Here is a 17083-nt window from a genome sequence, read left to right as displayed (position 1 = left end):
TCTCTTCTCTAATCTAAAATAACCTGGAATCAGATCTGCGCCTGGCATTAGCGCTCCTGCATGATCAGTCATCTATCAGCCTTACAAAAGAAGGCCCAGTAATCCAAGAAGTACAAAAGAAAGAAAGGAAAAAACTGTGGTTTGTATATTCAATTTTAAAAAAGAGAAAGAAAAAATATCAAACTGTAAACCGGCTCTTAATAGCAATAATTATAAAAGAGGAGAAATGACAGTCTATACCTGGGGATGATGGGTATTTTGTGGATTTCCCCACTTTAGGAACAGCAACAAACTTTGGGCTTGATGTGGCCATCCGCAGGAACTAGAAAATAGAAACGTGGTTAACCACGACGCACAGTTATTTGTGGACTTTAAAGGAGGCATGTCGCCCCAAAGCTGTACTCTGTAAGCACTCAGTAGAATACTAAAGAATGACTGAATTTACAGTACACATTTAAAAGAAGACGAAGAAGACAGATGACAACTCAACATGTGATGACTGCCTGGCACACAACAACAACAACAACAACATAAAGAAAACCCAGTGAGAAATCAAATCAAAACTCAAACAATTTGAAGTATCCAAATTTCCAAAATTTATTCATTTCAAACTGCATATTGAAAAAAAAATATATACTCAGCTGAAATTGTAACTGTTATAAGGATGGTATTAGTTCCGGTATATATACATGGAGTGGTTGGCTGTTCTGCGTACAGGCCACAATTCTTAAAATACAACTACGGGAATGAAAAAAAAACCAAAACAATTTTTCTTCTTCTTGAAATAAAAACTTAAAATATCACAGGAAATATACAGAAATTGTACAAATCAATTAGAAAAAAAAAAAAAAAAGTACAAGCGTCATATACCTCTAACAGATGAAAAGTGGGAGACGGAAATATAAATTAAGAACCTATATTTTAAGCTGCATGAGAGGAAAAAAAAACAAAAAAGGCGTCGTTTTTTTTAATATATATATAATTTTTTTTCCAAGAAATAAAATGTTTAGTAATGCTGCCTTTAAAAATGAAAACAACAACAACAACAACAACAAAAAAGAGCAGTTTTACCTGCTTCGTTTCATGTCCCCTTTTTCTTTCCAGTGTTGTGAAGTGTTAAATGAGCTCCCATAAGAATTTCAGCTCTGCTATCTTTCACTTTTTTTGTTTTTTTTAATATTTTTATCTGCAGAACTGGCGTTGCTTTATATAAAACAGGAAAAAATGAAACAAATCGAAGAAAAAAAGAGAAATAGAAAAAGAAATATGCAACCTTTTGCAGTTTAACAAACAATTTTCGTCTGATTGTAATGTTTCTTTGATAAATACTGTACAAAAGGGTGATTGCAATAATAAAACATTTTTTTGATTGCGACTCCCACTTTCTATAGTCTTCCAAACTTCATCCGTCAGTGAAAGGGGGGTGGGGATGGTGGCTGTGGCGGTGGTGGGGGATCTCCTACCGTCCCTCTAGAGCTTCCTTAGAATAAAATGTGAGACAAAAAAAGACAAAATAAAAAGAGTCGTGTGTCCCTTTTTTCTTTTTCTTGGAGACTTCTATACAACTTTTCCCACCCCGAAATTTTTCTGTACAAAAATAGTCCAACGTTAAGTAGTCCACAGTTTCTCTTATAAAAGTTCTTTCTCTCTCTCTCCTTCTCTTTTTCGCTTTCATGTCTCTTACATGTGTGTTAACGGCAGCGTGCCGTTGATCGTCGTCCCGGGCACGGTGCTCTGGTAGTGCCCGGACATGTGTAGCCTGGTCTGGGCGGTCGGTTCGCTGACCTCCGCCCCGGGCAGGTACATGCTGATCATGTCTCTCAGATCGCCGCTTTGGCAGCCCGGGGCGGCCCGGTGGGATGACGAGGTGACGACGGGCGGGCTGGAGCTGCTCGACTCGGACTTCACCACCGAGGAGGGCCCCATGGAGCCCAGGGCGGTCATCCCCGGCGTGGTTTGCTGGGAGTAGGACATGGAGTATGTCGGGGAGCCGTTCATGTAGCTCTGGGAGCTAGTCATGGAGTTGTACTGCAGGGCGCTCATGTCGTAGCGGTGCATGGACTGCATCTGGCTCGGGTTGTGCGCGTTCAGCCCCGGGTGCTGGTAACCCAGCTGGTCCTGCATCATGCCGTAGCCCCGTTCGTCCAGCCGTTCATGTGCGCGGCGTAGCTGTCCATGCGCTGGTTCACTCCGCCGCCCAGCCCGGCCCCGACCCCGACACCGACCCCGGTCCCCATCCCGTTGCCTCCCGGAGCCAGCAGCCCACCGGGCAAGGTGTACTTGTCCTTCTTCATGAGGGTCTTGGTTTTCCGCCGGGGCCGGTATTTGTAATCCGGGTGCTCCTTCATGTGCAGGGCCCGCAGTCTCTTGGCTTCGTCGATGAAGGGTCTTTTCTCGCTCTCCGACAGGAGTTTCCACTCTGCGCCCAGCCTCTTGCTTATCTCCGAGTTGTGCATTTTGGGGTTTTCTTGCGCCATCTTCCTCCTCTGTCCCCGGGACCACACCATGAAGGCGTTCATGGGTCTCTTGACCCGCTCGGGGCTGTTTTTCTGGTTGTTGCCGGTGCCGGACGTGTTGGTGTTGCCCGTGCCCCCCGTGTTGGTCTGGGGAGCTGGGGGCTTCAGTTCAGTCTCCATCATGTTATACATCGGGAACAGATTTCAAAAAAGTTGAATCCCAGAAAAAAAAAATGTCAAAAAACAAAGAAGCCAAGAGAAAAACTCCAGCAGCCAGAGGAGCGGACAGTGAGGAGAGCGCAGGGCTGCAGCGAAAAGTTACCTGCCGGGATTTTTCTATGCAACTTTTCTCTGGACAAAAACAACAAGCATCAAGCCGCTTCTCTCCACACACACACACATACACACATATACACACACACACGCACACACACAGAGACACGCACACACAGGCTCACGCACACACACACAGACACTCGCTCTCTTTTCCTCTCTCTCCCTCTCAGCGCGCAGAGAGAGAGCCTTCTTCCAAAACAGCTCCCCGCTAATGTTGTGTCCACAAAACTTCTCCCGTCGCTTCTCCGAAAACGAGCGTCAACAAACCCGCACTTTTTCGCCTCTGTCCGCCCGAGCCGAGCCGTGACAACTCCGGATAGTTTGTGAAACAAGTTAATAGACAACCATTCATGCGACCGGGGGCTGTCAGCGTATAAATGGGTTCGACTTGGCCAATCAGAGCCGGCCTTTTTCCCAGCGACACGCCAATGGGAGACCTTAATTAGCATAAAGGGGCGGAGTCTGCCTGCCCCCGACACACACAGAGAGAGCCACACACACACACACATACACAGGGTGCCCATATGAGCCAATACCAAGTACATATTTACTATTTCCAGGCTGATGGGGATTTTTCTGTGGGAACATGTTAATGGGAGCACTTGATGATTATTTCCACACTTCATACTGAGAGAGAGCGTGATGCAGAAGCGAGAAAGTGGCTGCTTGCAAACTTTTAGACCCACACAGAAAGTTAAAGTTGGATAAAAAACTAAACAGAATAAGTGACAGTATAAACGTTCAGGAAATGATTTTTAGAGTCTGTAGACTTTGCTTCTAACAACAAATCCACAGCTGGGAGTCAAACGCACATGCGCAACGATCAAACCCATTCAGCATCATCTGTCCCTAAAGGTGGAGACAGCGTTTTGTTTCCGACACAAGCCACAGCCTGCGGGAGCTAACCCCTCGTCCCCAAAATCGAAAAGTCACTGATTCCCCTCCGCTTACAACAATCGCCCACCAACACCACCACCCACATCCATCAGAATAAAAGCACAATAACACTTAAATAAACTTTGTTAGTTAACTCAAAGCATTGAATGACTGTGTGTGTGACTGTGTGCGTGCGTGTGTGTTTGTGAGTGTGTGTGTGTGCGTATAAAGGAGGGAGGGCTGGGGGGGTTATGAGCTGGTTTTTAGCGTTGAAAAGAGGAAAGGTAATCCAAGATGTTTCCCCCCCTTTTTGTCCCTTTTAGTGAAGTTGAATGCCAACACACAGAAGGCAGACGGGCTCATCTCAGCACAAATAAGCGCTTTTTTGTTTGGGATGTTGTCGCTACATCTGTCCGGACAAAGACCCTACTCCACGTCACTTCCACTGCGAGTGCTGCTGTTGTTGTTAGGGCTTTGTAGTGTGTGTGTAAGAGAGAGCAAGAGAGAGAGAGAGAGAGGGCGAAGTAAGGCCTTACCGGGGGACGCGAGGAGGGGGAGAAATAAAGGTGAGGAATATTTTAAGATAAAGTGTGTTTGCACAAAAGGCGCAGCTCATTCAGTGAGCCCGAACGAGCGTGTCAGCCAAATAAAGTGAGTGTGTGTGTGTGTGTGTGCGTGTGAGTGTGTGAGAGAGAGACAGGGGGAGAGAGAGAGGAAAGAGCGGCCTCCACCTGCTTCACCTCAGGCCAGATCAAACCGAAGCAGGCCGAGATTACTGTGAAGGGAAACACACGCCGTAGAGTGCGAAACTATCAGGCTTTAGAGTCTCTAGGAGGAAAAAAGTTTTTGTTGTGGGGAGGGGTCTGTGCTGGAAGTGTTAGTTTCACTTGTTTTAGTTCTTTCTCCCCCCGCTCAAACTGCATTTGAGGTGCCCAAAGCCTCTGTGCTGCGTGACACCAGTGCCGCCTAGTGGAGAATACGGGAGCTACACGCGACTGCAAAACTTGAGGGGAGTAGAGGATGAGTTAGAAGTTCAGTTCAATGCCTAGGAAATGCTTAAAAAAGAAGAAGAGTCTAAAAACGTCAGTATTTTTTTTTATTACAAAATCCGCCCTTAGACAAAATAAATATATAATAAATATATTGTAATAAAAAAGCTCCGAAAAACCCGAGTCACCTGTCACACATCTCCTGGCCTGGATCTCTAAGCCAGAGAGTCACGATAATTAAAGACAGATTAAGTCCAGACACCTGAAAGAATTCCGTTTCAACCAGATGAAATCCTAACTGACAGAGAACCTATCGGGCCTTATTATGACGATTTTTCTGTTGTTTTTGTTTTTAATCATTTGATAATAAATAGAGGAGCGTATCCCCCACGCACCCACCCCTTCCCTCGTGCACTCATTATGCCGGCCCCCGGCAACCTTACATAAGATTCATCTTGTGCTTAATAGGCTGCGAGAGGCGACACATGCAGCTCGGTCCATTCTAATGTAAGGTTGAAATGGGCCGCTCGGCTGCTATCTGCATCTGAGTGTGTTCCCCCTACCTCTAATCTGCTTATGATAATAAAGGAACAGCGGGGCTCTGCGGCTCTCTGAAAGCAGGCCCCAGCCAGTCGGGAATGGCCCCATGCATCCGCAATCATCCTGAATTTGTTTAACAAAAAAAAAAAAAGAAAAAAAAAAAGGGGAGAAACCAGTGGGGCGGCTCCCTCGGACCACTTGTAAGCCCCCATGTTATATTCACCAGGTTTGGGGTGAAAAACGGCAAACGCGCAGCGAGCTGTGACGCTAAAAATACTGTTTATGTGGTTGCACCAATTTAGGTGATATGATCTCTGCAAGAGTATTTTTAAAAACAACAAGTATGAGTGGAAAATGATTCAACTATCTCCTGTCAGAATCCTTACAGAGGATCTCAGTGATCACATGAGTTTACCGGTGACAATTTTCAAATGCACCACATGGCAAAATCTATGAAGGGATTTACTCCCGTTACAGTGAAACAAAATAAAAACCACATTTTTTGTTTTAGGTGAAATAAACTTGTTTTTTTGTTTGTTTGTTTGTTTTTGCCATAAGGACTAAAGAAGCAAACAAGAAAAAATCTAAACGGAATCGAGCCCTTCACCATAATTAATAACACAATTAATACAAAATACAGGAAGAGATTGTTTTCTATATATAATCAAGCAGGTTAAATATTTAAACACGATTTGCTGTTGATTTTTTAAATGACAGAACTAAAAATGTCAAATTGAATTGAGTTTAAAGACACTGCAAAACTGAACTGATGCCATTAAACATAAAAGACATCGAGGAATTATGAAAAAAGAAAAAAAAATGTAAGAAAATGTGAAATGTAAGTAAAATGTAAACATGGATTTACTGTAAATTTATGGCGGTCCGAATAGAGTAAGCATAGAGGCGGGTAAATTAAGCCTGTAAGTAAGAATAAGCCGGGGCTGGTTTGGAACACAGCTCAAAGCAAATACTATGATACTCGTGAGTTTTTAAAATAAATATTAGAACATGGTTTTTTTTTTATCAAGCTAAATCAATGTAAAGAATTGTTAAATGTAAATGATTTTTGAGCTACACGAAAACCAAACCGACCAACATCAACACAGACAGTCAGTCAAGCTCATGATTCCAGGCAGTGTCATTCCTCGACACTGTTTTATACACACACACACTGACACACACACGCACACGCACACACCAACACGCACAGGGCTTCTCCACTCCGCCGCACTCCAACTTACTGCCAGTTTGGGAGTTGTCTTCCTCTCGTCTTGATTGGCAGAAATTAAACAAGTTGCCATGTCGCTCAGCCTCCTTCGTGTCTATCTCTCCCACCGCTGATGGAGCTTCAGCCTGTCCGGGGCAGAGCTCCAGTCGTCGGCACCCAGCCCGCACTTTCCGTTCGTATCCCCCCCGACCCCGAGCCACCAACCACCAACACCTGGTAGTCCGTGCGCTTTCGACCCGGCAGCCGGTGCGCGTTTGTCGGCGTGCAGATCCCGGCGTGCAGCCCCGTCGTCTGTCTGGAGCTCTCCGCTGTCTCCTCTCCGCTAGCCCTGCAACAAGAAAAAGCCGTTTATGGCGACACACAATGTGAAAAGGGGGCCGATTTAAAAAGGAGAAGAATGCAAGCAAGAACAACAAAAGTCAGTTATAGCAAAGTCTGTGCCTCTCCTCTCCTATCTTCCACCCCCTAGCTTAGCCCACATAATGAGCAGGAAAAAGCTTTATATTTTGTTCACTGGGTATTCACAGATAATTTGAAGCCATTGTTTCTGCCACAGATGGTTCTTTTTAATACAATAACGGTGCTCTTTGTGAATAGCGAGCCCACAATAAAAATCTAAAGCGTCCTCCTGAATAACCATTTTGTTCTCTCTTGTATAGGCCGAACAAAAGCGCCAGTGAGGTAATGGCCTGCCTTATTGAAAGCCTCAGAATGGGGATTTGATAAAGATTTTTTTTTCGCTCCTTTTTTTCCTTCTTCTTCTTCTTCTTTTTTTTTTCTTTTTGCAAAGTACACGGCAATGTCAAAGAGAAACTGACACGGGATAAAAAGGAGAGGAAAAAAGGCTGGAAAAAGTGCTTGCAGTTGCAGATTGCAAAGACTATTATTATTATTATTATTATTATTATTATTATTATTATTATTATTTTATTATTCTAGCTGGATTATAACTGGCAGAAGTCAGATGTGAGGGGTTGTGTTGCAGAGCTGCAGCAGAGCAGGTCAGGTGCAGGCATGTTGCTTTTTTTTTTTTTTTTTTTTAAATGGAGCTTAAATCCAGAATACATTAGCTTCCAGAGGTCTGCTGTGGATTTTGCACAGGGTGTGTCAACTTCTGGACTCCACATAATTAAGTGTCCGGGGTGCATACAATACACTCACTACACAATCACAGAGCAAAGATAAATAAATAATAATAATATTGCATGGCCTTAAAGTGCTTATAAGGGAAATGTCATAAATGCATGGGCATTAATGGGAGAAGGGGCGGGGGTGACTCATGTAACTTGGTAATGTTGAGATGCTTGTAGGCCTATAGGATGGATCCTGCAGAAGTGTGCAAGGCCCCCTGCACACACACACCCACACACACACACACACACACACACACACACACACACACACACACACACACACACACACAGAGTTTTGATGTAATTCGTAATTAACTCAAGGCTAATCAATAAAGCGTTTAACACAACACACAATGGACACACAGGGGATGATCCCCAAGCCAAACATATTGGATGTCACTGATCGTTACAAGGTGAGGACACCCTGTCTATCACACAGGGTTGGAGGGTGAGGGTGGGGGCAGCTGGAGAAGACTGCAAAGGAGAGGAGAGGGGGCATGAATGACAGGATGGAGAGAAGGGCAGAGAGGGGATGAGGGGGATAGAGGGCTGAAAAGGTGAGAAGGAGATGCAAGGAGAGAATCACATTTCAAACTCACCGAATCAGCCCCCCAACACACACACACACACACACACACACACACACACACTACCACCACCACCAGTACTTATCAATGACATCAGTGAATAATGGATTAAGAAGAAGGCCTCACTCACGCCTCCTGACAGAGTTCATTCATTCATCAGTTCATAAGATGAGAAAAATGCCATTAAGGTTAATCATAACAAACAAGATGAGAGCATTTGGAAAGTTTGGTGTCAGCACCGTCATCAGCTCAAGTTTTTCTCAGTCTGCTTTCACTGTGAAGCAGGACTGTTTTGCTACAAGCACCATCTTCTTCAAACGCCTCAATTTCAAAAGCAAAAGCTCAAACTTTTTCTTTTTTTTTTTTTAACATTTGTATGAACGAAATGAGTTTCTCTCCAAAGCAAAAACACAATGTGTGCACACAGTTAGTGTGCTTGTTGAATCTACAATCAGCTGTGACGGGAAGTGGGTGGGGGTGGGTGGGGGGGTTGTTTAACAACAGGTTCTGCATGAACTCATTTGTATTCTTATTTTAAAGAAATAAATGCCGAGTTAGTTTCATTTTGTGTGTCTTTTATTTGAAAACAATAACCCAGTAGCATTTTTATGCCCTCGTAAAATCACTTGCACACAGGCTAAGCGATCCTCTAGAATTTAGCTTGAAAAGACAGAAACTCAAGCATCAGAAAATCTGAAATGCACCTAGCGTGCATGTACCGCAACCACTGTCTGCCCGTCACTGAGCTCGTAACAGAATTACATCTACATTTAGGTATAAAAAGAAGCGGACGTTAACCTAAAGGTGTAAAAGAAAAACCAAAAACAAAGTGATGACCGATAGGAGCAAAGGCCTAAAAAGCATCCAGAAAGAGAGAAAAAAAAACAAGACAAAAGCACAAGAGCAAGATTTACAGGGGAAAACATGGCAGAGAGAAAGCGAGAGGGGATCAGCGCTCTCAGTGTGAATAAGCTTAGCTGTAACGAAGCACAACTCTCTGGCTTTATCTGATCAGTCTGTGCCATGTAGTCTAAATCACAGCCATACCACTCATATTAGAAAAGCCGGAGCACTTTTAATTATAAACCCATCCACAGGGGCCAGAGAATATGATAGCATGTTTGAAAAACTGGAGCCAGAGAGAGCGAGAGACAGAGAGAGCGGGAGAGTTCACTGGCACCATGAGAGCTTTTTAGAACGACCAGCATCATCACTGAATACTAATGCGTTTTACCTTGAGGCTGACCATTAACATACACAAAGCAAACGGCCACACACAGACACATATTTATGCTCTCAAAGACATTCAATCAGATGCATATTACACATACATGCCTGCATTTCAATATGCATGAGCGCGTATGTGGTGCTGTTTTGTTTGTGTGTGTTTTGTTGGGGTTTTTTTACAGCTCGGCCTAATGGGAGAACCACGGTGCTGCCCCCAACCCCCAGCCCCTCATGTGTCTGCATAACATGTGTGTGTTTGTGTCTGTGTGATGCAGACACACTGACACAGTAATCAGCGAAAAGGGAAGGCCCTGGATGAAGGAGACGTGGCCAACCAGCTGTCAATCACGCTACAAACACAAACATTACAGCACAAATACCCATTCATTAGCACCAATACACTCGTCCTTGAGAAGAAATAGTAACATCGCTGGAAGGCTTTTTTTTCCCCTTTTTTTTGACGATCATGGGTCACTGCACAATGTTTTCAGGACTACCTAAACTACGTTCAGTATTACGAGTTCAAGTCTTTTTTTTCTCAGTTTAAGCCATTCTCCTTCCTGCCTCTCATCATCGAGTATCATGCCATGATACTTATAATCTCAAAAGGTATCAGCAAGGCAATTTATGCCACATTCAAAGGCAAATCTAAGCATCCTTTGCTATAAATCTCTTTATATGATGATGCTATTTTAACACTTTCATGTTTACCTGAAATTGACTGAAAAAAAAAAGCACAAGAAGTTGAAAGTAGAATTTGACAGGGCTTCAGCAACTTCAGCAAAAGAGCTGTCGGCCATGGCGACATCACCAGACACAAAGAAGCATGCCAAAAATAGCAACATTCTCAATTTAACTAAACAAACAGTTAAAAACATTTAAATTGTTATGTTTTGTGAAATCAGCAAAAGAGACGAGTTAGAAAAAACGTCTCTCTCGTTACTAAAAAAGGCGCTCCCACACTTGTTTATTAACGATGTCACAAAGCCTCACGTTACAGTTGGGTCTCTTAAAAGAACCACACTCATCTATTGCACAGCATTTTGAGTGAGAAATCCACCTCTGTGGTGCCGGAGAACAGCAGGTGATTGAAGGTTTCTGCAGCAGACTCTGCAGAGTAACCGGCCTGTGGCTGTCCCGCTCCTCCGCATGATGTAATGCCCAGCTTTGATGTTGCTTTCAAGTTTGAGAGTGGACAGACAACTTTTCAAAAAGAAATAAATAAAAAAGAAGAAGAAGAAGAAGAGGTCTGAAAATGCTAGAGTGGACATAAATTTCCATATGCGGACAGCATTTTAAAAGTTATCTGCCACAATGTGGACATGGTCGGACTTTGAGAAGCGCAGGGCACGAAGCTGTGGAGTTTGAGGATTAAAGCTTTGAAGATACTAAAATGCTGACCGCCAGAAGAAGGGAGGTGGCTGGTCAGTCCTGCAGCTGTTTGTTCAGGAGGCAGGCAGGAACACATACGGACACAGCTGTCAGATATTTGCTGAGCAACACAATATACTGGCATCTCATTAATGAAGAATGCAACACAAACTGTTTAAACACAGAAGCACAGAGAGCGTCCTTTTGTAGGCCACCACGCTCTTTAGCTATAGTTCATGTTAGAGGACTGTGTCAGCATTAATGTAGTCTCAGTGGAAGCTTGTTTCCCCCACTGAAAGGAAAAAAAGGCTTCCATAACTCAAAATTTTGAGTTAATAAGTCAAAAATTTGAAAAAACAGCTTTTCAGGTAGTGGGTTGAAATTTTGAGCTAGGTAGCATCCAATCAGGAAGGTCTGTGAAGGACGTCGTTTCCTTGTTACCTGGATGGAGATGGTGTTAAAATGCCTTCTGTAGCTGCATAAAAGGTTTGGGGTCAGTGAGTTCATGTCAAACTGCTGGACAGCTAATATCTTCGAGGTAGCAAGAAATCACTTCTTAACTCTAAATCATACAATGTATTCTAGATATTTAGTAATTAACTGACTCTTCCTCTTAAACCACCATGAAAGAAAATTTGCACTCACTGTTTTGAATGAAATATCTTTCATCTAATTTTACTAAATTTAAATACACACAACTATATCTATTCTAAGAATAATAATAACTTTGGAGAGTCACAGACTTTTTTTAAAATCTAGAATTCTCCGCTGATTAACAAATACCTTCATTTTAGATTTTTTCTTTAACAGGGTGCATACAAGTAAATATTCTTACATAAATAAACACTTTGCAACAGATGTCAAACAAGATAACCAAAACACTAGTTAGATTCTTAAAGCCATGATCTACCAGTACAAACCAATGACTTTATGTTAAGTCTCTGGTTGTTTGGAGCTAATTAAAAATGCAACAAAGCTATTAGAATAAGTTACGCATTCTAACATATTAGCATACCAGTGTTAGCATTAACACTAATCACTGCTGTGCAGGCTGAGCTTAGCCTCAAGTTTGTACAGCTGTAAACTCACTTCTGAAACGTTGCTGTTTATTCATTCTGACCATGTTTTGTTTCTCTACAGTCACAGACTATCCTATATGATTATCACTGTTCTGAACAAAACCACTATGCTCATTTTTCACCTCCCACTGGCTCTTTCACTGATGTAGAAAAGGGTGGAAATGTTGTTCCAACTATGGCCAAGAAGCTAATCGAGAAAATGGAGGTGATAATGACAGAGTGCATGACATGACATGACAATGATTCTGCAATAACTATGCACTGAAAAACAATCGTCTATGCTATATTACAATACTTCAGTGAAGAAATTACAAACACCCCTAAGAAGGCAAAACATAGAAATGGTTTCAATATACGAGGGAAACACTCACAAAAACCTGAATTATAATACCTGTTGGAGAATTCTTACATAGCAAAAATGATATTCAAAAGTCAACTTTCAGTTAAAAAAGTTTCTTAAACCTTGTTTTGTACTTAAGTCACAATTTCTAAACTGTACAGATGGGTGAGTCCATACAGTTTCCATGCCCTAGTTACCGGCATTATTAGAGTTCATTTAGATGACACTTAACTACTCAATCCAGTCTTTAAGCCTGAAATCATTAAGTCAACATCCAAACTCCGCTTCTGGTCCCAGAGTCAAACAAACACTGCGGCATCACGGTGAGTTATAAACTGTCTAAAAATTTAATCTTTAATAAAATGATCAGTTTTAGTTTGAAGTTAGCAGGGAGTTAGCTTGCTACTTTCCATCTAAAGATGATATTCCATGTTCTGACTGAAGGATTTCTGAAAAATTAAAACATACAGCTCTGATATCATTTTCGACATGAATGCAGACAGAAAACTAAACAGCAGTGACGTTTGTAGGGTTGCTGAAGTTGGACTAGCTGGTATATAATGATGTGCTACGACGTTGCTAGCTCCACTGCTATGGTTAGCAGTGTTGCCAACTTAGCGACTTTGTCGCTATATTTAGCGAGTTTTCAAACCCCCTTAGCGACTTTTTTTCTAAAAAGCGACTAGCGACAAATCTGGCGACTTTTTCTGGTGTTATTGGAGACTTATTTATGACGACTTTTTGACGTGAAAGCGCGTATCGCTTTTACTCTCAACAAGCTGCGGGTGCTGCCGTGGGCACCTCGCCCGTTCCAAAGCGCTCACGGGTGGAGGATAGTCCTCCCCCAGCTGCTATCAGGCCAGGAGATGTTCGCACCTATGCGTCCAAACTGCAAATGAATCGCGCATGAGCGAAGCCGCTGCTCCTGCACTGACTGTAACGCAGTCAGTTCTTCTTTTACTCTTATGCTGTTTTGTGGATCACAAGGTTTAAAACTACTTATACACACACACACACACACACAAAGTAACTCCACTAGAGTGCCTATTTCGGGTCACTTTTGCCGGTCCAAGCCCGGGTGAAGGAGCAGGGTTGTAATTGTGACATTAAAAAAACAATAATTGCTAAAAGAAATTTAATTTGTAGTTCTAAATAAACTCTAAATGCATTTAGGACGTTTTTTACTCAATTTATGTCTCTTCCACGATGTTATTTCTCTCTCCAGCAACATAGGTTACAATTACATTAGCATGACCAATTATGCAAAGTAGGCGATGACGTCATTTAGCGACTTCTAGCAACTTTTAGGACAACCAATAGCGATTTTCCTTACTGAGGAGTTGGCAACACTGATGGTTAGCATAATGTAAACACATTAGCACAGTGAAGCTGGAGGATGAACACTAACTTTTTCCCACCCACATGTGGCTTCCCGATGGTTAGGGACAAATGCATTTGCATGGTAGGATGCTGTAAACGGACCGAATTTCAATCGGGAGAACAAGTGAGATAATCCTTCCACAATACGAGGTTAGTCATTAATATACTGCTGCATGGGCTGGGCTGTAGTTACACCGTAAGGTTTTAAAAACTGAGCTTTAAAACATGCTGTCTATGAATAGTGGTAATAAAAACCGAGAGAGGCCGACAGTGATCACTGACTTTTTGTTCAGATTAAATAGAACAAGATACAAAAGCATTAAAACATGTTAAAAACACAACCTTAATAAAAACAGTGTAATTTGGACCTGGAAGCAGGGTTCTTACATCATCACTTAACAACTGGATAACTGCTCAAATGAGCCCAGGATTTCCAAAGCTGGTGACAAAGTTGTGAGTTTTGCCTCTAAAAGGACTTTGGTGTGAGCTATCATTACTAATCCATTTTAATAATGTGTCGGTCCAGTTTTTTAGCTTTCTTCCCACTGTCCACCATTTCCCCTCTGTAAGTTTCTTTCTTGTTCTTCAACACGAGTTAAGGCTCAATCACACCAATGTTAAAATAAGACTGCCACCTTCTTGTAAAAAAAAAAAAGTGATTGCATTTAATTTAGTTGTTCCCTGACATTGATTGAAATAGTGGCCAACGAGTCTCCCAGGGGTTGAGGGTGTTGCATGCTCAACCTCTGGGTGACCACTTTTATTTGCAAGGAGATTGCACAGGTCGCCATGTAGTGAGGGAACCTGTCTCCAAACAATCGTGGTTAGACTTGGAGTGACGGCAATCACTCTCAGACAGAGTGACGAAGCTTTGCAAATATTTGCTGTCTAACTAAAAGCAGAGATTTTCATCACGTTGCAATCAGTCTGCACCAAGGAGCACAATATATAATGCACATATATATATATGTACATATATATGACTGACATGTTACTTGAGTTATACATAGCCTTTCAAAAAAAGTAACAGTGACAAAACAGCAAAATAAGACAAGAATAATCTAAGACTTCTTTGTGTTCTTTTTAATTGCCGTGGTTCATCTTTTCCTGAATTAAAGAAGCATCTGTGTGCAGGGGAAGGCCTGACCTGACAAAAACCAACACCACTCTGAATTTAGAACAAGCTATCTGTGGAGTACTTCTCTACATACTGAGATCAACATGACATAAAAACTCCAATTAAACCAGCAGTTAAATGTCACTGTGTAGGAATGACAAACCCAAACAGGGTTAGATTTCAGATTAAACATGACATTTGCCTGGCTGTACAAGTGAATGCTGTCACCACTACAAATTATCTGGATGATGATTAAAATGGCATTTTAGCTCATTTAGTGTTTTTGGATAGTTTTCATAATGTTTTTATTGCTAACTTGCACAACTTAAAGGCTTCATCATGTTAAACAAACCACAACAGCTGGTTACAAATGCTCAAACGTCATTTGAATTACAGGACTACATGACCGATATCATAAATTAGAAGCATCAAATTCAAATGCTTGAGAAAAAAGTGAAGTAAGATATTCACAGTTACTGGCATCATATTAAAATGATGATTTTATAATAACGAACTCGTTTGCTTGATTGACAGCTAATAATGATCAAACCCAACCAAAATTGGCGTTTGCAAAAATTGACGTGTGTCGGGAAATGCAACTGATCTGATATGTCAGGGCGTCTGGTGGGACTGCAGTTCACCATTAAGCTAAATGATAATCTAACCCAAACATCAGTCACGGATCAAGCCAGAGGAAGAACTCTTTACTTTGAAATAACTTATTCACTGAGCTGATTGACGATTATTAGTGATCAAGTCAGATTAGCAGGCCGAGTGAAAGGACAACTCCCATGGTTTGAGTTGCAGTTAAAAATGTACTTCAGCATGCTGAAAAGAGCTGAAAATAAAATCATAGGAATCTGTTTTAGAGCCTCATGGAGAGCCAGAGGATTGAAGTTAACAGAAAACCCAGTCACACTAAAGCAGGTACAATACATACTGATATAAGCTCTAATATCAGTAAATTCAGTGCATATATGTCAATGACACCACTCTTAAACAAACACTGAGATTATGTTTTGTGCATTATAAAACTCAACGAGGGGCTGTCGGGAAAAGAGATGAATCCTGGTCTGTCTCCATGTGTCAAAATGTCCATGACATCTTCATGCTAAAATGCTAAAGGTGTAGGTTGCACCAACCAGCCAAAAGTGGAGCCACATCTCAAATGACGATTGCAATCTGAAGTTTATTGGGCAGTAGGCAAAAAATACACACTGTGTGTTATTAGGCTCAGGCAAAGGAGGAAAGTAAGGCCGACAACAGCAGAGACCTCACATGGTGAGTGTGTGACAAATACAGCTAAGCACTCTGTTATACTGAGAAGTGTAAAAGGTGCTATAAGACCACTCACCATTATTGAAATTTCCCTATGCTCTTGGTTTAAATCTGATTTATGATTGCTTTTGGGAACAGACCGGAAATACCACCGACTTCCTGTGTATTGGCTTAACTTCAAACGTCTCATATCGACATTCCCTCACCTGTACAAATCAACATGAGTGCATGGCAAGAACACCAGTCAAGGCAACTGAGAAAATAAGCTCTCCACACTTTGCATGCACAATGGGCTCCAGTTCAAACTCCAACAATTTCTTGGCCTCTTTTGTACACTGAAATATTCACAGACACAAAATACAGATTCCTCTGTAATATCGCACACACACACAAACTGCAGCTATATTACAGATGTATACATATAAGATGCTTCACGCTCACTACATCATACACTCATCTCTCTCCTCTCTCCACTCTCATCTCACTCCCAGCCACCGCTGGTTTTGTTTACAGGCCAATTTGAATGAGAATGAATCTCTCTAATCCACGCCGGCTGCTGCGAGGCCCTGGCCCTTTGTTTGGGATTACTGCAGCTTAGCGCTAGCTAACAATGAGGAGATGAGCAGCTCACCTCATCTCTGCTAATGAAGTGTGGAGAGTCATTTAGCCGGTAGCTAGCTGCTACCGAGCCGGGATGATACCTTCACACGTGCCTGCACGCACACACACTCATGGAGATACATACACGTATTTGTATTTCTATACATGTGAGGACACTGACTGTTGACACTTCACTTTTGTTCCTCGGTCACACGCTGAGCCACTTGGTCTCAAGTGTTGACCTCAAATACTGTGAAGTATTTAGAAAGTACGACAAAGGACATGACTACAGCTTCTCTGACAATTTTCATGCATAGCCTCGATCATATGTATATGTTCAAGGCTATATGAAGCTTTCATTGTTCTAACCTAAGATTCTGTTTTTGCACTGTTGCTACACCAATTGTTTGCTGTTTAATTTTAATATTAGTTCAGTAAAATATGCTGAATCTCTTTAGAGATTTTGGGCCTGTTTTTTTTACCCTATTCTATGTTTGCAATATGAACCTTTCTATTTCTGTTTATGGGTCCTATTTATGGACTGAC

General features: G+C 42.0%; 1 protein-coding gene and 1 long non-coding RNA gene across 10 annotated transcripts in view; both read right to left on the bottom strand.

The window, feature by feature from the left end:
- LOC102077325 (uncharacterized) overlaps window positions 1–17083 on the bottom strand; it is a 176126-nt gene that overhangs the window by 39384 nt on the left and 119659 nt on the right. For 6 of the 9 annotated variants that reach the window (XR_003214583.1, XR_003214584.1, XR_003214581.1 and 3 more), the window contains one exon: window positions 6439–6753. The exons of 2 other annotated variants lie outside the window; for them this stretch is intronic. This is a non-coding gene — a long non-coding RNA (uncharacterized LOC102077325). Of the gene's footprint in view, window positions 1–268; window positions 323–6438; window positions 6754–17083 lie in introns of those variants that run through there. One more of the 9 variants, XR_002056699.2, reaches the window with a different exon arrangement.
- sox2 (SRY-box transcription factor 2) lies at window positions 577–3789 on the bottom strand. Its single transcript, XM_003457353.4, is given in 2 exon segments — window positions 577–2135; window positions 2138–3789. Coding segments are annotated over 2 exon segments (966 nt in total). The 5' UTR covers window positions 2649–3789; the 3' UTR covers window positions 577–1680.

The sequence above is a fragment of the Oreochromis niloticus genome, linkage group LG17, assembly GCF_001858045.2.
Source record: "Oreochromis niloticus isolate F11D_XX linkage group LG17, O_niloticus_UMD_NMBU, whole genome shotgun sequence".
Taxonomy (NCBI): Eukaryota; Metazoa; Chordata; class Actinopteri; order Cichliformes; family Cichlidae; genus Oreochromis; species Oreochromis niloticus.
This window is presented reverse-complemented; position numbering and strand designations above follow the sequence as displayed.